Here is a 22,297-nt window from a genome sequence, read left to right as displayed (position 1 = left end):
AGTGTACCAAACTAACTATTTACCAAAAAGTCATCCATTTTCTTTTACTCTGAAAATACATATATATTATATTTACCTATATCTATCTTTTTATATAAAAGAAGAAGAAAGGGTTAGGGTTATAATGGGCCGGAGCAAGAGTAAAAAGGGCCCAATGAATGAAAGAAAGAATGAATTTTAGTGTAAGAAATGAAAAGACTTCTTTTCCCTTTGTTCTCATTCCCGCCGTCACTCTCTAACCGCAGATATATCGCCACCGCCGCAATGGAGTGGAAGGCTGAGCGCGTGAGGAACACATTCTTCAAATTCTTCGAAGATAAATCTCACAAATTCTACAAATCTAGTCCTGTTGTCCCTTACAATGACCCAACTCTTCTCTTCGCTAATGCTGGTTCGCTCACATTTCACACCATTTTCTCTTCGCTATTGTTGTTGATTATTTGGTTGGGATTTTACGAAAATCACTAGCTGCAAAAAAAGCTGAAATTTAGCGCATAGTTACTTAAGTTATTATTATGATCTAATATGTGGTATGCAGTGATTCAGTACGTAAAGGTGAACAAGTGAACCGAGTAATTTTCGATCAGCTATATTTTGAGTTTTTTTCTACAAAATCACTTTTGTGGGAACATATTTTAAAGAATAAAACAAATGGGTTCTACTATGCTAAAAAAAAGTTTTTTTTTTAATGAAAAATGTAAAAAAATTGTAACCATTTTTTAAGCGCGTTTAGTTGCCATCCTAAGTGAAGCTAAATACCGAGTAAATGATAAAATATGATAAACCATCTCATACTTTATGCTTAGATAGTTTTCTTAGTATGTAGATGATTTGCTCTAGTAATAGTGCCTTTTTTGTTTGGTTTTCCTTAGAACAACATGCATTCCCTTAAATGTTAATGGTCCATTGTGATTGGACAGGCATGAACCAGTTCAAGCCAATTTTTTTGGGAACTGTGGATCCTAATACTGAATTAAGCAAACTCACCCGTGCTTGCAATAGCCAAAAGTGCATTCGAGCAGGTGGTAAACACAATGATCTTGATGACGTGGGAAAAGATACATACCACCACACCTTTTTCGAGATGCTGGGAAATTGGTCGTTTGGGGATTACTTCAAAAAAGAAGCCATTAGCTGGGCATGGGAACTTCTAACCAAGGTATACTTGTAAACTCGAGTTTCTTATCTTGCTTTATTAATTACTAGTCTTTTGTGGTATAGATCACATTGAAAGTGCTGTGGTAGACTATGATATCCGTGTTACCTTCTCTCCAAAGTGTTGTGCAATTTCCCTAAATAGAGATATGGATGGCTATTCAATTCCTCAATTTGTATAGTGCAGGACTACATCTCCTTTAAGATTGCATTGTCCAATATCTTTTTAATTGGCTGCAGGTTTATAAATTACCAACAGATCGCATTTATGCAACATATTTTGGTGGTGATGCCAGTTCTGGTCTTGCCCCTGATACTGAGGCTAGAGATGTTTGGCTTGAGTTTTTACCTCCAGAACGCGTGCTCCCTTTTGGCTGTAAGGTATGATTTCACTATGTTTTTTTATCTTAAAAATGTAGAATGAAACATTTTGAAAATACATGTAAAATATATTTAATATATAGTATATATTTTGTTAACTTTGTAATTTTTTTGTTCAGCAAGCTTTTTCTGTGGGTTATTTTTATACCCGAGTCTTATTGGTCTTACAAGTAATTGCATTGATACTGAATTACTGATATAATTAGACCTAACATATACCTTTGATGAACGCTATTAAGAATACATGCTTTTGCTGTTCCGATTAATGGGCATTGCAGTTACCATATAAAGAAAGCTCAGAGCCACAGATGCAATCTTAGCTTTTTACTTCTACAATTCTATGCCATATTTATAGTGTACCATGATAACAATATGTTTGCTGATAGTTATTAATGGTTAAGAACTGAGATTTTAGTGTTGATTTAATTCAAGCTGCTCATAATCTCATATGTTGAATGCTGTATCCATCTCAATTTTTTTTGAGATCTCTTTAAAGAAGCAAATTGTATCGTTTTTAATTATGAGAGTCATAATACATGCAGAAAATATTTAATGTTCACAGTAAATTGTATCCGGATCTTCAAATCTAACCAGGTTCGTGTCATTGGATAGGACAATTTCTGGGAGATGGGTGATACTGGTCCTTGTGGTCCTTGCACTGAAATACATTTTGATAGAATTGGTAACCGCGACGCTGCATCATTGGTTAATAATGACGACCCTACTTGCATTGAGATATGGAACCTTGTCTTTATTCAGGTAGAATAATTTGCAAAGGTCCTCACTGCCCCTTTTCTGGTTCCTATTCATGTACTTGATATTTTGGCAGAAGAACTCACCCTAGGAAGCAAACTCTTTTAACCTCCATGAAATATATATATATGATATTCTTTTTGATGAATTGGACACTGGATATTATTACTGCTGTTTACTTTTTTTTTTCACACATTGTTTGTTTGACTCATAACAGTTCAATAGGGAGGCTGATGGCTCACTTAAACCTCTACCTTCAAAGCATGTTGATACTGGGATGGGTTTTGAAAGACTGACCTCTATACTGCAGAATAAAATGAGCAATTATGACACTGATGTTTTCTTGCCTATCTTTGATGCTATTCGGCTGGTATGTTGACAAAGGCATTGAAGCTTCGTACATTTCTTTATGTTTTTGGAAAGTAATAATCTTTTGTCCTGAATTGTGCTACATTTGAAAATTCCAATTCTTGTTTTTTTCGTGTCACTCATAAGTCATCACCCTTTTATAATGGGAATCTCTATGCTCATGGTAGAGTAGTGAGAGGAGAGATGATTATCAAATTTGTATGGATCAGCAATTACCCTTTGGCATAAATAAGTTTCGTAAAACGTTTAATTTTTAAAAATATATTACTGGAAGTTTATTTGAAACATTTAAATAAATGAGGAATTTCATGTTAATTGGGATTAGGGTTGAGGGTAGTGCAGAGTCTGTTATTTGTTTTCTTTGTTTCACCCGTGTTGTTTGGTTCTTGTCCGTTTCTCTTCTTATTTTCTGTTTGTGATTCTTTATTACAAACTGTCTATGCCAGTTAGTTAAACTTTAACTTTTGTATTCCAGTGAGTTGCATTTTCTAATATTTTTATCCCTCTGGACTACGCAAGTATCATTTTGGATCTTCAAGACAATCTACCTAAGTGAATTGTGAATTGTACTTGCAAATGTTGAATATTTGAGTGCTTACCGTTCTTTCTGAGATATTAGTGGTCTATATTTGTAGTTAACATATAACACACTACACAAGTCATGGCATATATTTCCATGTGTTTATTTTTTCTAAATCATGTCGGTAATCATATTTGTTCATGATGAAAAATAATGGCTTACTGTATTATTATTTAACATTCATGATTGTGATGTGCTTCATGATTCTATTGATATATGGTTTTATTTTTTTATAACTTGTTTGCAGGCAACTGGTGCTAGGCCTTATTCTGGGAAAATTGGAGAAGAGGATGAAGATAAAGTTGACATGGCATACAGGGTTGTTGCAGATCACATCAGAACTCTGTCATTTGCCATTGCTGATGGGTCTCGTCCGGGTAGGATACCATGAACCTCACATCTTCACTGACATTTTTTCCTTGAATGTTTATTGTTTAAAGATTACAAGCTGTGTCTTCTCCCATGTCTTGAGAAAGGTTTATTCTTCAAAACAGGGTTGTACTCTGTTGGTGCTGCCCTAAGAAGATAAATTCCCCTTAACACATTTTAATTAGGCTTTTGACTCTAAGAGTTAATCTTTTCTATAATACAAGCTGCATATCAGCTTTTTATGAACATCTTGTAACTCTCTAAAATTGGGATTTTAACCCTTTATGATTTTTGCATGATAGAAAGAGAACCTTGTACCTTAATTGTGCCATTTATTTGTATTTTTAAGGTAATGAGGGCCGTGAGTATGTTCTGAGGCGCATACTACGTCGAGCTGTTCGTTATGGACGTGAAGTGCTAAAAGCTGAAGAAGGGTTTTTCAATGGGTATGTGTAAATAGTTAACCACCTTTTTGCTCCTAGTGCCACGTGGATGTCTAAAACTTCTATTTACCCTCCTACTTCAAATTTAATGTATTTGTTATAAAAAAACTCTGGCATCTGATAAGTGATTTCTAATGCATTTTCTCTGCTCAATTTTGCTGAATCCAGGCTTGTTAGTGTTGTGGTAAACCTCATGCATGGTATTTTCCCTGAACTAAAAGACCGGGAAGAACACATTGTGAAAGTAATTAAAGAGGAGGAGGAAAGTTTTGGCAGAACCTTACTTAAGGTGAGAATAATCATATGTATGTAGGCTTCTTTAAGGGTTAACATTTACCAGTCTGCATGACTGCCATCCCTCAGATTAAGGGTTACCGTTTTGTCATTGCTCCCTGTGTAGGTTTTCTGATTTTTATTTTTCTTATAATACAGCCAAGAATAAAAGAAATCTTGATTGTTTTTTATTCTCCAGGGGATTGATAGATTTAAGAAATTTAAGGCGGCTGCTCAAGATGCTAAGCGAAAGACACTGAGTGGGGAGGCAAGTAGAATCTGTTCTTTTCATGGGTTACTCATTAGTCAGTTTTTCTAGTTTTCATCACTATAGCTACAGCCTATATGTTCTCAACATGGGTTCTTACAAGTATATGCAGAGTTGCAGACAATATGTAATGTTTATAGGAACAAAGAAATTTCAGAAAGTTTTCATCTCTCTGCTATTTGTTTGTCATGTTTATTATTTCCTCAGAGTTATGAAATTTTCTTCATTTCAAGAATTAAAATACTGCATTTTGCATAGTTGTCACTTGGCTAGATTGATGATTTTTGGATGGCAATTCTTTATTTTTTAAAAGATAGGAAAATGCTGTTATTTGGGAGGTCAAGGCATCCTCCATATGAGAGAGTATATTTTTCGTTAAAACTGTCGAATCTGACATTTTTGTCATTGTAAATAATTTTAGCAAGTTTCTTCCTCTGCTGCCACGGGTTATGACATTGTAGAGTCTCGGCGCAACGGTTAGGTTGCTGCTTAGTGACCAAGAGGTCATAGATTCAAATCCTGGAAACAACCTCTCCGATTGCGGAGGTTAATCTAACATACATCTACACCCTGGACCCCACTAGGTGGGAGTCTCATGCACTAGGCCACCCTTTATGGGTGCAACATTTCATCATATTGATAACATAATACCAGGTGAATCACATTCCTGGTACTGCATGAGGTTACAGGAGCATTGGTTATTTTGTTTTCTATAAACAAGCTTCTGACAAATGTTGTTTCCCTTTTGTGTGATTGCCATATAATTTGAATGGTTTTTCTCATTAATTATTTTTATAAGACCTATGTACTATTTCTCACAGTTAACTCTTGATTATAGGAAGCATTTCTCTTGTGGGATACATATGGGTTCCCATTAGATCTTACTCAGGTAGGTCCATTGCTTCACCAAACTGGGTGTGGATTTGTTTTTCTGTTATGTATTCTGTTTTTTTCTTTCCTAACATTTTCCCATTTATCAGCTGATGGCAGAAGAGGCACAATTGCTTGTTGATGTTGAAGGTTTTAACAGTGCCATGGAAGCTGCAAGGGAGAGATCAAGAAATGCTCAAGCAAAGGTTTTCTATTTGCTTGAATCAGTTGAATGTTTCTTTTCTGTGCCGAAGTGTCTTCTAATTTTAGTAAATTAAAAATTTAGTGTTTAAAGACATCTAATTAAACAACATGATAAGAAAAACCATAACTATCATTAATGCTTGCTTTATTGTTTTTCCCAACCTCATTTTGTTACGTATTTGCAGGAAGGTGGTGGTGTTATTGTTATGGATGCTGATGCCACCTCAACATTACACAAAAGGGGCATTGCTCCGACAGATGATAGTTTCAAGTATGCTTGGGAGGTGAGTTTTATTTTATTCTTTTTTTACCATAAAGACAATTTAAAATTGAAGTATACAATGGAATAAGATCAGTTTTTTACAGAGAAAAGAAGAAATTTTAGCAGAGGTGTAAAGAATAAATTACAAATGAGTAAAATAGTTGATCTGCCAAAATTCAAATGTTGACAGAATAATAATAAAATAACGTTCTCTTATCCCCTTAATTTGTATTGATTAAATATTAATGAAGTAGAGTTCTTTAATTGCTCTTTATGCCTACCAAGATTATCCTTGACTGAAACACTGGTGATAAGAACAGTTTTATCCCAAACCATGTCTAAGGACACAGTTTTTCGCAAAATATGCAAGCTCTCAACTTTAATAGATGGCAGCTCCAAAGTAAATTACATGTAGTGGCATTTCTGTAAAGCTTTTTAACATGCGCCCCTTGCTCTTGCCAAAGCCAGTAGGAACTTCTAGAAAGAAAAGCTAGAAGTTGATTGAAACTGAGACAGTCAAAGAATAAGTTTTACTGAATCATTGCAACTGAAACTGAACAAGAAAGGAGTAAGACTCTCCTAAAAAGAACCCTTGATATCCGAGCTAATTTCTCTGTTTTCAGGAACTAACAATTCTCTAAGTATCCTAACTTTACCTTTTCTCCCATTTATCTATATGATCCCCTATGAGCAGGCTAACTGCCCTAATTGTTTTCTAACTACAGCTCTAACTGCTTCTACATTCCCTTTTTACTTCCAACATTTGACCATTTTACTCTTTTGTCCTAAGAAAACCCTTTTCCTTTCTTAGACTTAAAACATGCCTCCCAATCAACCAAATAGTGCTCTTGGTATTGTTAATTCCCAGTTTCAAACCCTTTATCAAAGGTAGTCAATTTTGATTTACCAGCTATTTAAGAGAAAAAACAAAATACTATATATTGCAGCATGACCGAGAGTTGGGTTAACTAATGAAAAGAGAGTTTTATACTACTAGCACTTGCTGCGTCCCCATATTTTATGGAAATGGATATATTTATGGCATTCACAAAAAACAACCTGATAGGAGACTTATCTAGAAAGAGGTGTCAATTTGAGCTTATCTGATGAGCATTTGTGTTAGACTTTACATTCTTTTATAATCAACTACAATATCCTCCCTTGGTTTTAATTCTTCACTGTTTCTTTGTATAGGACCATGAAAGTGTGGTAAAAGCAATATATTCTGGTTCTGAGTTTGTTGATTCTGTTAATACTGATGGGGACATTGGTATAGTTCTGGAATCTTCAAGCTTCTATGCTGAACAAGGTGGTCAGGTAATTAGCCATGTGATACAAATGTTTATTTGTGTGAATGTTTTATTTGCTTTCATTAATGGTTATAATTACCACTCATTTGTTTATTGATAAAAATAACTTCTGGCCCCATAAAACAATCAAGTTGGTGGAACAAACTCTTTGATAATTTTTCTTCTGCAACATCTGGTTATATGTTTGTATTTGTACTTCAGCATGTTTTCAATACCACGATTAACAGTTTTTTACTAAAAGATGCATAGTATTTCTAATATAAAATATCATTAGGTGAACACCATATACGGTGAGCCTCCACACAACAATAAGTTAGTTGTCTTGTGACTTGGAGGTCCTAAGTTAAAATTATGGAAAGAGCCTCTTTGCTTACAGGGGTAATGTTTTACCCTCCCCAGTCTCTACTAGGTGTGAGTTTGGTGCACTTTGCCATCTTTTTTATGATGTAAATGCTTATATGTTAATTTTTTTAATAAGATTTAAATTAAAGGATGTTAGAATTAGTCCTTAGACTGAGAGTCCTCTTGTATTCAGTGTTAGTTTTAGGATTAAGTAAAAATGTTAGTTTGTTTGTTAGAAAACCAGCGGGAACTCTATAAATAGATATTCTCTCTAAAAGATTCGGGAACTCTTCTCTCCTCACTTCAGTTTCTATTTCTTGCAAAGGAAAATTAGTAATGTGTGAAATATTTACTGCATAAAAAAATAATAATTAGATTCCTGACATAATTTATCTCGTTGTTTATTCCTGTCATAATTTCTTGATGTAACAAATTTGAAGGGAAAGAAAGATTACAATGTTCTCTTTACTAAAGAGAATATTGGTGAGTGTTGATACACCACATTTTAATTTAATATCTACGACTATGACTAAAACATTGGTACTATAAGATGGGTTGAATTATAAAATAGGAGATTTTAATGGATTTTGTCAAAGGCAAATGGACTACAGACCTAGATATGGGCAAAGGACTATTACATGGTATTAGGGACCATAAATAAATTATTTCTGCCATTGAATCTGTTTGTGTTATGAGTATGACACACTTTCCCTTTTTTACTTTATAGATTTTTGATACTGGATCACTTAAGGGTCCACATACATTGTTTGAAGTCCATAATGTGCAAGTTTATGGAGGTTATGTTCTACACATTGGTTCTAATGGAACTGGCATCTCTGTTGGTGACAAAGTTGTCTGTCAGGTAAATTTCTATGCTTCTATAGTTTTCTTCTTGACTTCAAATTCTTTATTTACCTCTTCCCATTTTACTTGAATTACCTCATTTATTTGCCATCTTTCATTAGTTTTGATGTTTTGTTTTCCTCTTTTATTTGCCGTTTTCCCCTTTTGCAGGTTGATTATGAAAGGCGCAAACTTATAGCTCCTAACCATACCTGCACACATATATTAAATTTTGCTCTTAGGGTATGTTGAATACACCATTGCATAGTCTAATTCCTTTGACTTATTGGTATGTTTGATTTTTGAAATTTTCTATGATGAATACAGAAAGAGCTTGGCGACCATGTTGACCAAAAAGGATCTATTGTTCTTCCTGAAAAACTGAGATTTGATTTTTCTCATGGTAAGGTTTGTTTAGTTGGAATGTTAGATTTAAGTGAATGTAACGAGTTATTATTTATAATGTTGAAATCTATAGGCAAGCCTGTTGATGCTAAAACATTGAAGAAAATTGAGGATATTGTTAATGACCAAATCAATGCTAAATTGGATGTGAGTGCAAAGGAGGCATCTCTCGCTGAAGCCAAACGTGTTAATGGTTTACGAGCTGTGTTTGGAGAAGTAAGTGTGTTATTTCACCATCCTTTCTTGTCTCATGTAGGGTCATGTTCTTCAATATTTTGCTTTGATTTAGGTCTATCCTGATCCAGTTAGAATTGTGTCAATTGGACACAAAGTAGAGGATCTTGTCGCTGACCCTGATAACGAAAAATGGTTATCTATTTCAACAGAATTATGTGGTGGTAAGTATTGATGCACATGTTTCCTTTGAAGCTTTCTTTCTGAGTTTCTGTCTGAGATTTCTATTTGTACTTGGTCTAGGTACCCATATATTAAACACAGGAGAAGCTAAAGCGTTTGCACTTTTATCTGAGGAAGGAATTGCAAAAGGAATCCGCAGAATAACAGCTGTCACAGCTGATCGTGCTTATGATGCAAAGAAGGCGGCAGATGAGTTTGAACAGCAAGTGGATGATGCGGATAAGTTAGAAGGAAGTTTGCTTGAAGAGGTTGGTGTTGTGTGTATTGGTTTTGTTGTATGTTAGCATTCAAAGTTTTTCTCCATGCTGGTTGGCATAACCAGTTCGATAAGTTGAACACTGAAGGGGCTGGCCTTGGTTCACATGTGGTCACTGGACATGGTCAAAACCAGTCAACATGGCTGAACTAGCTGTTTAATTGGAACCAGTTTAGTGATAGAGTAAGTGTTGAAGTTGGTAAGTATTAAGGATAGTTATCAAGCCAACTATTGAGCTTATAAAAGTCCAGATATGGATTTAATATGATGTCCTAATGGATCATGACTATCGCTTATTCATTATAGTGAAAATTATGGAAATACTCATGAGCATGGAATGTCAGTTGAATTACTAAAGTATTGGAACTACCACTAAATACATTTGTTATGTACCGAATGATCCTTTCTTCATGGCTTTGGAGTCCAAAGAGTATTATTTGTTTTCTTGGTTCTTTTTTTGACTGTTAGAATATGGGCATCTGGAAGAGCTCCTAGAGGGCTTATTTTTTGGCCTTTATGAGATAAACTTTTGAAAATAGTTTGACTCTTCTATAAGTCCTTTTTAGCTTATTTTAATAAAAAGATTAATGGGGAAGGTTACAAAAATAAGCTGATTTGATTATGAAAATAATCTTTTCTCCTGTTTACTCATTTAAAAAAAGCTTATTGAATAAGCACTTAAGCTGTTTACCCAAATGAGTCCAATGAATAGTTTATGGACTTGTTTGGGCTGGGCATGAATGCACAAAACTTATTCTCCTACATAGTTTGAAGTTAGTGCATACTCTTTTTTTACTGAATAGTCTCTATTGCCACTAATTTTATTGGCATACAGTGATTCAGATATGCAGCATAAGCTTTCCCCGCTTCAAAAACTGTAATTCGTTGACTTTCTATGTTCTCTGTCACAGAAAGTTTCATATCTGAACCGCACCGTGGAAACACTATCAATTTCTGCAGCCAAGAAATCTGGCATCAAGGATAAGATAGCCAAACTTCAGGTATAACTTATACTAGAAATGTATTTGCAGGCATTATATGTTTTCTCCTGTTCTACCATGGGTTTTTGTTGTACTCCCACATGATCATGCATGGAGTCTTATACTGTAACATTGTCCTATTTCTTGTAGGCTAAAGTGAGAATAGCACAAAAGCAGCTAGCTGAAGCAAACAAACGTGAAGCTGTAAGGATCACAATTGAGAAGGCTGAACTTGCAGCTTCAGAGCAGATACCTTTTTGCATATCTCATGTGGATGTTGGTCTAGATGTAGCTGCAGTTCGTGAAGCTGTTACAAAAGTCTTGGGACAGAAGGTAACTTTTCTTGGCCTCCAGCATTGTTTAAAATGGTTTTAGTCTGTGTTGAATTCAGAAGCATAATATGCTTCAAACAGTAATGTATACTGATACTGGGTCATGAACAACAGGGGTTATCTGTAATGGTTTTTAGTACTGATGAATCTACAAACAAGGCTGTAGTTTGTGCTGGGGTACCAGAGAAAGGAGTTGAAGGGAAGCTTGATGTGTCAGAGTGGCTGAGTAATGCTTTGGGGCCTCTTAAAGGGAAATGTGGTAAAGGAAAAGGTGGTCTTGCGACCGGACAGGTTTGTATTGTATTTGACTCACGACTCTAATCATTGCACTTAATCTTATTTGAATGGTCAAAATTAGATATAATTGCGTGACTTTTTCAGTTATCTGACCACTACGCAACTTTTAATCAATTCTCATTATTACATATCTCTATAACTTGACTTTGTATTACATATCTCTATAACTTTTCAGGGTACAGAAGCATCACAAGTGAATGAAGCTATGAACCTTGCAGCATCATTTGCAACAATGAAGTTGAGTTAATGGTAGATTGCATTGCACTATGTCCTTCCATTGGTTATCTTTTTGGGTATATACATTTGGATGAATGACTAGGAAAATTTATTAGTCTATAAATTACATTTCATATTTATTATTTAAGCGAGCTATACATTTTAAAGTGACATTTTTTTAATAAATGCGCTTATTTATTATTTTATTTGTGTGATTCAGGATTTCAACATTTCATTTCACAATCTAACAATTATCGTGGAGTATAGGACCTGAATTTGGATAAAAATTCAGTGGAAATGGGTTAGGAATAAAAATTTTAAAATTAAAATGATGTTTTTGCACAACGATTGGTCGGAGCCCAAAGCACGTTTCAGAAAATCAAAATTTGAATGTGTCAATTTTAATAATCAAGATTTTGATTTTGTTGATTTACCATTTCCTTGATATTATTCACATTTTTAGAGCAGTTTACTTCAAACGTATTGGTTACATTTTATCTTGATCTTTCTCTTTAATTATTTTGTAATAATATTAATATTTAGGTTTTGATTTCTTGGGTATTTTATCCTATTATTAGGGTATAACAAATTTCTGGGGATAGTTAAACTTTCTCTTTACCCGTGAACTTGGATAATTGTTTCTATTTTCACATACTTAACACTCTTTAACATAATTATTTCTCATATGTAAATGTTTCTATTGACATTAATTCATATTATTGTATATGTAAATGTTTCTAATTGTTATGTACATTTTTCTTAATATAAATGATATCTAGAAAAAGACGTCTTTTCGCTTGTAAAATCTAACATATAAGCATCTCTCTTCAAATGAGCAAAAGGAATTGGAAGGTGAAAAATATAAGAGTGTAATATTTATATATTTATATTGTTAGTTTACGATCAGAATATTATCTATCTTTTATTTGAGTAACTTTTTTCTCATAATATAAATGCTATTTGTAATGAGAATAAAATATCTTCTGGTATACAAAGATAACTATCTTATTTGCCTAATAAAACTATGATATGTGTTATATTTAATAATTTTTTATAAAAATATTTCTAAAATTAAAAATAAATACACATATTATATTTTTACAAGTCGAGATAAATTATCTCATGATACAAATATATACATATTGTACAATATGCTATTATATTAAGGAGTCACTCTACTATCTTACCTATAAATCTATAATATGTTGAATCAATTTTTTTAATAGGTGAAAATAAGGCTTCTTAAGCTTAAAAAATTGGTTTAGCATTGTAGACTATGTAAAAGGTTTATTAAGTGTAATATTTAAACCATAGGGCAGTGCATGCTTGATTCCCCTTAAACAAGAACCTGAGTTTGAGTCATGTGGTAGAAAAAATGCTCGTTAAGAAAGTTAGCCGCACATACTTGTAAATGTCTCGGTTTGGACAAGATTACCTTCGATGCGAGGATACACTTGGTAAACAAAAAAAACTTGAATATTTAAATATGTTAGTTTATTTGAAGAGCTACACTTTTGAGAGTAGTTGTCTATGAACTAGTCATCCAAATCCTGTGACTGCTATTCAGGTGAGTTTCCACTTAATTTCTCATATTCCCAACTTCTTCAATTCACTTCTCTAAACATTTCCCAAACATTCCAATCTCATTGTAATCATAAGTGAATTCCTCTTCATTAGTAGAGTATAGAATAGAAACCAACACACACGTTTAAGATAGGAAGCTGCTTGCTTACTAAGTGTTTGATAAAATGGCTGTTCCAAATTTCACACCTTGATTGCTTATGTATTTCTCTAATCAGTGATTCATGTGATAAAAATGTTAATTTAATAAAATATACAAGAAACCAATTTTCAATGGGTACAGTACATCTTATTCAACTCCTTACCTTCACCGTCATATGTTACTTTTTGTAATTTTGTATTGGAGGGTATTTTGTTTTCAACTGGTTATGATATTGTGATTGTGTCATTTATTTATTTGTTTGATAGTCAATGATAGTTAATAAATCAATGGTAGATGATATAAAAAACTCTTACATTATCATTGTATAGATATTAAATCCATTTTGTTATCTATAATAGTAGCAATGTGACTATTAGTAACATGGACTAGAACATGATGTGATCATGTAAGTCATTATGATACTTATAATGTCTAATGATGAGTAGAGATATAGGTCAAAGTCATAATCCTTATAGTAGCAAAAAATCTTTAATAGATAGACTTATGGTGTGAGAGAATTTATATATCTAAAAATACATAATATGTACTCAAGATGATGAATATTATCATTATATATAGTCAAGATATTTTATATCAAATTATCGGGAAGAATATAAATAAAACTAAAATGGAAGTACCTTAATATATTCATAGAGAATATGGTGAATGAACATTATGATATCCTCATTATGTATTCATCAACTTCATGTTATTTGTCATTGTATTGTATGTGTTAATGCATATCATAATAGAGCATGTAGGTTATTTATTATTCCAATTGTATATCACCATTAGCCTTAGTTCCTCCTCTAATAGAGAGAAAAATGTTTTTGTGTCTTATGTTATTTATCTCATAAAATGGTCTACAATTGAGGAACATAACTCTTTATTTATAAAAGTGCATACCCTTATATGAAGAGTGATGTTATTGTATTAGTTTTTTATTTTTATATTTCTTATCAATGTCTATGAGTCGTCCGCATAGCCTATTAGCTCGTGGATAGGGCATGCCAATTTATTAGTTAAGACAATACATGCATGTCCATGTTTGCATAAAATATTGCGAACATTTGTGGGCCAAAGCGAAACGGGACGAAGAATTCATTTTGTCATCTCTAACTATAATTATGTATTTGAATTTTTGTATCTGAGTGTTCTTTCCAATGTCATTTTAATAATGTCTCATATTACTAGATCAATATCTCTATATTACATCGGTAACATTTGAAACCAACAAATGGTTAGTTATATATAAAACTAGCTATACATATATGTCTTGTTAATGGTTTCTTTTGTTGTCAATTTAATTTTTTTCATCCAATGACAATTTTTTATCCTTAAAAAATTGCAGGAAGTGAATATATGATGGAAACTGAATCCCGTAGACCCACGCTGCATTAAATCATCACCACCGCAACAGCCACCGCGTCTGAACCATCCTCCGGGAAGTGGCAGGAGACCAAACAACTTCAATCTTAGCTGACTTCAGGTGAGGTTCACCTCCTCCTTTTCATTGCTCAAAAATCCCATATTCTCTCTCTCACGCTTTTTATCAAACACTAATAGTGCCAAAACAAATTCTGAAAAGCTATGTGTTTTCTATATGCACAATTCTTTGCAGTTTTTATTTACTTTCATCAATGAAAATTGCCGATGATTAGAAGATATATAAAGGAAAGGGAGGATAATAAGAGCAATGAGCATAGGCAAACTTGGTGGATCTATACAAGGTGACCAAGTCCTTTTCACTTGTAAATAGGCTTTTATTCTATTTCTCAGCTCTTTATATTTATGTATGTGTGTGTTTTTCATGTCCAGTGTTTTCATGTATGAAATTCTTTTATTGTCTTCTTTAGTCTGTAATTGTATTAGTTATTGATAATCTATTATCCTAAACTACCCATGTTCTCACCTTTTGTTTTCTTGTATTTATCACTCTGATTAGATCTATTGCAAATATATTTTCTAATCTCCATTTGTTTAACTCTTTAGTCTTCTTACTTGAGTTACTTCCTCTATCATTAATCTTCAAAAAGTGTAAAATGTTATTTATTATTGTCCACTGAATTAATGTTATTAATTCCTCATCCTTGGTGTAAATTATATATTTTTTCCATATCAATAGATGAGTTTGTTATCCAACTTGTCCATTTACAGGACCAATCTTTCAGTCATTAAGTATACCTGCCATTTCAGAGCTGTTGAGTAAACGGCACTGGTCAGACCTCAAAACCCACCTTAGAACGGTTAAACCTGCAGTACTTCTTGACCAATTGCTCAATGCCGGAGTTGATTCAGAGCTTGTTTTTAGGTTCTTTCGGTGGTCACAGAAAGAGCTCAGACTTTCGTATGATCTCGAAACAACTGGCAAAGTTTTACATTTTCTAACCAATTCAAAAAGTTACTCCAAGGTCAGGTCTCTTTTGCATAGCTTTGTGAAGAATGAAAAACATACAGCTTCTTCTGTTTTTCACTCCTTTTTGTCCTGTGGTGGTCGACCTTCTGCAAGTGTTATAATTGTTGATATGCTGGTTCTAGAATATGTGAGAAATTTAGAAGTTCATTCAGCTTTAGAAGCATTTAAGCGAGCTCAGGATTCTGGGTTTAAGTTATCATTGAATTCATGCAATCCTTTGTTGAGTGCTTTGGTGAAGGAAAATGAAATCGGGAATATGGAGTATGTGTACAAGGAGATGATAAAGAGAAGGATTCAGCCTAATTTGATCACATTCAATACTTTCATTAATGGTCTTTGTAAAGCTGGTAAATTGAATAAGGCAAAGGATGTTATTGAAGACATGAAGGTGTGGGGATTTTCGCCAAATGTAGTTACTTATAATACTCTTGTTGATGGGTATTGCAAAAAGGGCAATGCTGGAAAAATGTACAAAGCTGATGCTATTATGAAGGAAATGCTTGCTAATAAAATTTGTCCAAATGAGATTACCTTTAACACTCTTATTGATGGGTTCTGTAAGGATGAGAATGTGTTGGCTGCAAAGAAGGCCTTTGAAGAGATGCAGAGGCAGGGACTAAAACCTAATTTAGTTTCCTATAACTCACTGATAAATGGCCTATGTAATAATGGGAAGCTAGATGAGGCTATAGCTTTGTGGGATAAGATGGCAAGCTCAGGTTTGAAGCCAAATATTGTTACTTATAATGCTCTTATTAATGGGTTTTGTAAGAATAAGATGATGAAGGAAGCAACAAAACTTATTGATGATATAACTACTCAAGGGTTGGTTCCCACTGCAATAACATTCAATACACTGATTGATGCATACTGCAAGGAGGGGATGATGGAGGAAGGTTTTGCACTAAGTAGTTCAATGCTAGATGAAGGGGTTCTTCCAAATATTTCAACCTATAATTGCTTAATTGCAGGCTTGTGCAGAAAGCAGAACATAATAGCTGCCAAAGCGCTTCTCAATGATCTGGGTAGCAAGGGATTAAAAGCTGATACTGTAACATACAACATCTTAATAGACGGACAATGCAAAAATGGCGAATCAAGAATGGCAGAAGGTCTACTAAATGAAATGCGAAACGTCAGTCTGAAACCTAATCATGTAACATATAACACTTTGATGGATGGCTATTGCATGGAGGGAAATCTCAAGGCGGCATTGAATGTTAGGAGGCGGATGGAGAAAGAAGGGAAGCGAGGTAATGTCGTTACATATAATGTGTTGATCAAAGGATTTTGTAGAAGAGGCAAGCTGGAAGATGCAAACAGGCTTCTTAATGAGATGTTGGAAAAGGGTTTAATCCCAAATAGGACTACCTATGATATAGTAAGATTGGAAATGTTGGATAAAGGTTTTATTCTAGACATAGATGGGCACTTATATAATATCTCTGGCATGTCTTAACATTAACTTTAGATGCTAGTATCTGTGTACTATTTGCTGTTATGAATGGAGCTTTGCAACACTACCAGTATTAGTATTACCAGTATTGTGGCCACATTCATTGTAATTACTATTCCCAAGTTTTAATTGTTTGCAGTTCCAGTATTGTGAAGCCCAGTGGAAGTTCAATTCCATGCTATCAATGCACAAAAAAATAAATCAGTACACATCTGTTATCCACAATTTGTGTCACTCCATATACTATGGACTTGTGATTGGTCAGAAAGAATATATTTAAGTTAAAATTTGAGTATTAAGTATTTTTCTGACCAAATACAAGCTTATGGTACATGAGTGATCCAAACTGGGACAACAAATGTATTCCCTATATGTATTTTGTTTTTATCAATGAAAAACAAGGTTACACATCTGTTATCCCATAAGTTGTACCATCAACTGTGATTGGTCAGGAAAATAATTAATTATTAATTTTTAACGTAAATATATTAGTGTGGTACATACAGTGACACAATTTATGAGACAATAAAAGAGCGTCCGGAAAAACAAGCGATGTATGTAGTGCTACAAACTTTAGTAGTGCAGATGTGACTCCATTAGTTTGAAGAGTTTGAAAAATAATAATATTTATTAAAAATATTAAATCAATGCTTTATAATTTATATATTAATGAAATTGCGGATTTTGTTTTTTGAGGTAGAGCAATTTTAGGAATGTCAATTCCAGAAAATATATATTATCATTCTATTTTGTTTTTAATTGTAAAATTCAAGTAAATATGTTTTAAACTTTTCACTTTATCAGATAAATTCATAAAAAGTTGGATTTATCTTTTAACTTTTCCATAAAGATTATCTTTTATTTTATATTTTTTTCATACTAAAAAACTCATCAATATACAAGTTCTTTTTTTAAATTGTGAATATGTAGTTGGGAATTCTATTGATGTTGACTTGAAAAAAATTATCCTTTGGTTGTTGATAGAGCACGGTTTAGTTAGAATGTAGAAATTTTTGAGTAATTCTTTATATGATAAAGTATTCAATTAGTAAATACTAAAAATCAAATGAAATTGAGAATCAAATCTGTTAACAAATTCAAATAAAATATTCTCTTAAAAAACTAATAAGAAATTTACGTTAATATTTATCTGCTAGTATGATAGTATTTTAATTTGAGATTCAGTTAGGATAATATATATTTCTTCATTAGAATGATAACATTTTGATATAAAATTAACCTACTCTAATATCTTATCATATCTTCCACCAACAACTAATTAAATAATGCTAACACCTTAAACTAATCTCTATTTAAAGAAAATGAAACAGAACCTGTAAAATTTAATAGAAGTTGAAATCTGATAAAGAAGAAACAATGGGTGGATATGATGAACAATATCCAACGCCATCAACGATTAGGGCTTATCCGGAGGCACACTCTCTTCCCATTGAGGAATTCAACAGAATCGCATTACAACAATTTCTTTCAATTAAGAGAATTTTTTATCAAAGTGATGAACTCACTGCAATTAATGAGATCAACATTTTGGCAGAGGGAAAGGGTTCCACATGATTGGCCTCTTCGTTTTAATGCAGAATCACTCATCTATCATATTTCTCATTATGTTTTTTTGGTAGTTTTGTTTCTTTGTAATTTATTCTCCACTTTTTATGGATCTTTTTTTATTTTATTGTTATTATTATCTGCCTTTATGGCTCTGTATTAAAATAAAAATAATAAGATATTTGAATTTGGCTGGCTTGTTTTTTTGAAAATAGAGTATATCATTATTAAACATAGTAAAGATTTATATGTAGTTAGTATATCATTATTTATTTACATTATTTTTATTTAAAAGTTTATAATAAATAAAAATGAATGATTGTATATATATTTTTCTCTGAAAATAAAAAAAATGTATGCATATTGACCAACTGATATACCTGACCAACTGATATACCTGCTCCTCCATTTTAATTGAGATATATACAAATTGAACAAAATCTCCCTATCATCATACCTCACAGATTTATATGAATGCTTTAATTTCTTGAGTAGAAGCAGAGAACCCAACATACATAACCCCCTTCAACTGTTGTTCAAATCAACTTTATGACTAAGCACTGCCTCAAAAGGTTTCTAAATATTACCAAATAATCTGCACCAGAAACCACCAACTCCAAGCCTTGATCACTGTAAAAAAATGACTAATGTGGCTCATAATCACGCTAACACATAAAATGTAGGAAAACATACCATTGAAGTGCACATGATTGATACAGTACTATTGTCACTGAAGTACAAATAAATTTTATGTGATATGAATAAATAACAAGTTAAGATTATCATAATGTATGTCACTATTTTGTAAAACTCCTTAATGACACACAAAGCTACTTCCTCTTCATATCAATAATAGCAAAATCGGCATGAATTATGAATTTATCAACTCTTTCCAACATATAGAAGGGTCAAATGAACATGGAACAACAAATAAGCTTAATTATGAGTATTTTGAAATGGAAAGTTATTGAAGTATCTTGCTGTAATGTATTGTTTAAAGCAGAATAAAATAAGTGTTATTCAGATTATTCTTATTAGAGCCATATTTGTTATGGTTGTATTGAAGGATGAATGCTTCACCAAAATGCCTCCTGAAAGTTGATATCATCAAGGCATTGAAAATATTATTTTAGAATTTGAATTCAATCTAAACAAACTTAAAAAAAAGATAAAGATAAAATTAAGAAGTAAATTACAAATATAGAAATTATGATATGAATTAGATATACAAATAATATTGTATCTATCTCTCAGTAATGGCCATGAAAAATCATCTATCCATAATCTATTAATCTTATACTTATTTGAAAGGAATAAATAATATTTAAGATAAATTAGTTAAAAGTTGAAGACATGTTGTTGACCTATTTTTTTTTTGAAGTTAACATTGTGACTATAGAAATAATTTTAAACTATGAAAATTGTGAAAAATAAACTATATAACTAAATATAAGATGTATTGGTGAATGATTGCCTATGAACTTATATTTAGCGGGAAATATTCAATAACATTTAAAAAAATTATCATTCAATGTTTAAAGCAGAATAAAATAAGTGTTATTCAAATTATTCTTATTAGAGTCATATTTGTTATGGTTGTATTGAAGAAGGAATGCTTCACCAAGAAGCCTCCTGAAAATTTATATCATGAAGGCATTGAGAATATTATTCTAGAATTTGAGTTCAATCTAAACCAACTTAAAAAAAAAGATAAAGATAAAATTAATAAGTAAATCACAAATTATAGAAATTATGATATGAAATTAGATATACAAATAATATTGTATCTATCTCTCAGTAATTGCCATGAAAAATTATTTATCCATAATCTATTTATCTTATAGTTCAAATTATCTATCTATAATCTATTAATCTTATACTTATCATATTTATTATCTATGTAAACCTCACTCATCCTTTCCTATAAATTGAACCCTTTGGTGCATTATTGCTTCATTGCCAAACACTTTCAACTAAGAGAAAAATGTCTCAATCTCAGCAACAACGGTATCTGATTGATGCCATATGGTTGAGCAGGTTTGGTGCATCATTCACCGAACATGCCAATGATATGCAACAATTGGAAAGGAAACGTGATGATTACTTTAGTGAACTACTAAAATATAATAGCAAATATGGTAGTTTTATTAACTCATATGAGTCGATTGCGGCGCCACTGCCGCCACCAGCATTGCCGCCACCACTGCAGCCACCACCATTGCCACAGCCACCACCATTGCCACAGCCACCACCATTGCCGTTGCCACCACCACCACCTTGTCCGGTTCAAAGCCATAAAAGGACTTTATGGTCGAAGGAGGAGCACAATTTGTTTATTCATGGACTACGCCAATACGGAAGAGGAAAATGGAAGAGCATATCAACAAATGTGCTTCCATCAAAGACACCATCACAAATAGCAAGCCATGCGCAGAAATATTTCCTTCGTCAAACAGCTTCAGAAAAGAAAAGAAAGAGTATTCATGACGACAACAACAACAACATGAACAACAATGTGATGATGATGGAACCTAATCATAATCACAATCATCATGCTATAGTACCAATAGAGCCACAAGAATTGTCACATGCAGCAACAATGAATAACCTTGCTTATACACATGCAACAACAACAACAAATGCAGAAGCTTTGAATAGTTTGGTGGCTGAACAAATAGACGATGCACATGCAGCAACAACAAGTGCAAATCGAGTGAATAGTTTGGGTCAAGAAATAGAAATAAATGATGATATTGATTGGAATAGTATTGATTGGAATGTTGAGCAAGAATTCCAATTCCAAGAGAATTGGGACATGATAGAGGAAGAAGATCACAATCAATTCATGAACTTCAATGCATGATTATATTATATGAATTATAGGTTTCAAATATACAATGCTTTCAGATTCTCCAACTCTACTTTCAACCCATTGTCTCAACAAAACTACTCTATGAAACGATTCTAAGTGTTCTTTTTTGTTATGTTATAATTAGCATTTTTTTTTAGTTTTTTAACTTGTTTTGCAGATTTTCAATGTAATCACTTTTAATTTCTTTTTTTTATTTCAAGATAATGATTATTCTAATGTTTAGATTTTAAATAATTCATCGATATAATTTTTAAAGATACTATAATATTTGAATGATGTGTAGATTGATAATATTTGAGTTAAATGTATCTAATTTGAAAGGAAAATATGTTTTTAGCAAAAAAAATAGAAATTACAAATAATATCAGGAAAATAGAACAAATAATAGAATTAATTTAATAATAAGGGTTATATTATGTGCTAATTTGATGGTGTGGAAGTGTTTTATTGGTTGGATGTATTAGATACGTGATAATACAAGTAATTATGGTTAATCAAATACTTAAGTAGTTTGTATTATATCTTATAACTTGTATTATAAATTTTGAATTCAAAACCATCTCGTACATTTCGAATTAGCACATATATATACATTTGGATGAATGACTAGGAAAATTTATTAGTCTATAAATTACAAATTGTCATACTCTACTTGCAATTGCTTTTCATATTTATTATTTTATTTGTGTGATTCAGGATTTCAACATTTCATTTCACAATCTAACAATTATCGTCGAGTATAGGACCTGAATTTGGATAAAAAAATTCGTGAAACGGGTTAGGAATAAAAAAAATTAAAATCTAATCTAACTGAATTATCAGATAACATTCAGAAATCCAACACGATGCGAGTATGTGGATATAGATATTTATTAGAATGGACAATTACATATAATGAAAGAATTATTTAAATATGTTGGTTTATTTAAAGAGGTACAT

The 22,297-nt window shown here is 32.4% G+C and overlaps 2 protein-coding genes across 4 annotated transcripts; both read left to right on the top strand.

The window, feature by feature from the left end:
* Window positions 170-11,496, top strand: LOC109325445 (alanine--tRNA ligase-like). The gene is made up of 23 exons (XM_019557827.1): window positions 170-391; window positions 921-1,159; window positions 1,396-1,536; window positions 2,149-2,295; window positions 2,507-2,659; window positions 3,486-3,615; window positions 3,957-4,053; window positions 4,219-4,339; window positions 4,523-4,591; window positions 5,430-5,480; window positions 5,572-5,667; window positions 5,851-5,949; window positions 7,122-7,244; window positions 8,307-8,441; window positions 8,594-8,665; window positions 8,750-8,825; window positions 8,901-9,043; window positions 9,117-9,225; window positions 9,305-9,492; window positions 10,412-10,501; window positions 10,631-10,813; window positions 10,927-11,103; window positions 11,285-11,496. The coding sequence occupies exons 1-23, from the start codon at window positions 190-192 to the stop codon at window positions 11,354-11,356; spliced, it is 2,913 nt and encodes a 970-aa protein (XP_019413372.1). The 5' UTR covers window positions 170-189; the 3' UTR covers window positions 11,357-11,496.
* Window positions 14,353-16,990, top strand: LOC109325446 (pentatricopeptide repeat-containing protein At1g09820-like). 3 transcript variants are annotated; one of them, XM_019557829.1, is made up of 3 exons: window positions 14,353-14,518; window positions 14,667-14,778; window positions 15,206-16,990. In XM_019557829.1, exons 2-3 carry the CDS (start codon window positions 14,745-14,747, stop codon window positions 16,921-16,923), a joined length of 1,752 nt encoding a protein of 583 aa, XP_019413374.1. In that variant the 5' UTR covers window positions 14,353-14,518; window positions 14,667-14,744; the 3' UTR covers window positions 16,924-16,990. The 3 variants fall into 3 exon arrangements, with proteins under 3 accessions (XP_019413374.1, XP_019413375.1, XP_019413373.1); XM_019557830.1 differs by having other exon boundaries at window positions 14,353-14,537; window positions 14,713-14,778; XM_019557828.1 differs by having other exon boundaries at window positions 14,353-14,537; window positions 14,670-14,778.

Source organism: Lupinus angustifolius, chromosome LG13 (assembly GCF_001865875.1).
Source record: "Lupinus angustifolius cultivar Tanjil chromosome LG13, LupAngTanjil_v1.0, whole genome shotgun sequence".
NCBI classification, from domain to species: domain Eukaryota; kingdom Viridiplantae; phylum Streptophyta; class Magnoliopsida; order Fabales; family Fabaceae; genus Lupinus; species Lupinus angustifolius.
Note: the sequence above shows the minus strand (reverse complement) of the source record. Positions and strands in the feature narration are given on the sequence as shown.

What these genes read in the sequence shown, in the direction of transcription:
- LOC109325445 (XM_019557827.1), top strand. Translation starts at nt 190, where the DNA reads ATGAAAAGACTTCTTTTCCCTTTGTTCTCATTCCCGCCGTCACTCTCT. An exon ending in GTTTCAAGTATGCTTGGGAG is followed by an intron (nt 5,950 to 7,121) that starts GTGAGTTTTATT and finishes TTCTTTGTATAG; the next exon opens with GACCATGAAAGTGTGGTAAA. An exon ending in ATAAGATAGCCAAACTTCAG is followed by an intron (nt 10,502 to 10,630) that starts GTATAACTTATA and finishes TATTTCTTGTAG; the next exon opens with GCTAAAGTGAGAATAGCACA.
- LOC109325446 (XM_019557829.1), top strand. Translation starts at nt 14,745, where the DNA reads ATGAGCATAGGCAAACTTGGTGGATCTATACAAG. An exon ending in ACTTGGTGGATCTATACAAG is followed by an intron (nt 14,779 to 15,205) that starts GTGACCAAGTCC and finishes GTCCATTTACAG; the next exon opens with GACCAATCTTTCAGTCATTA.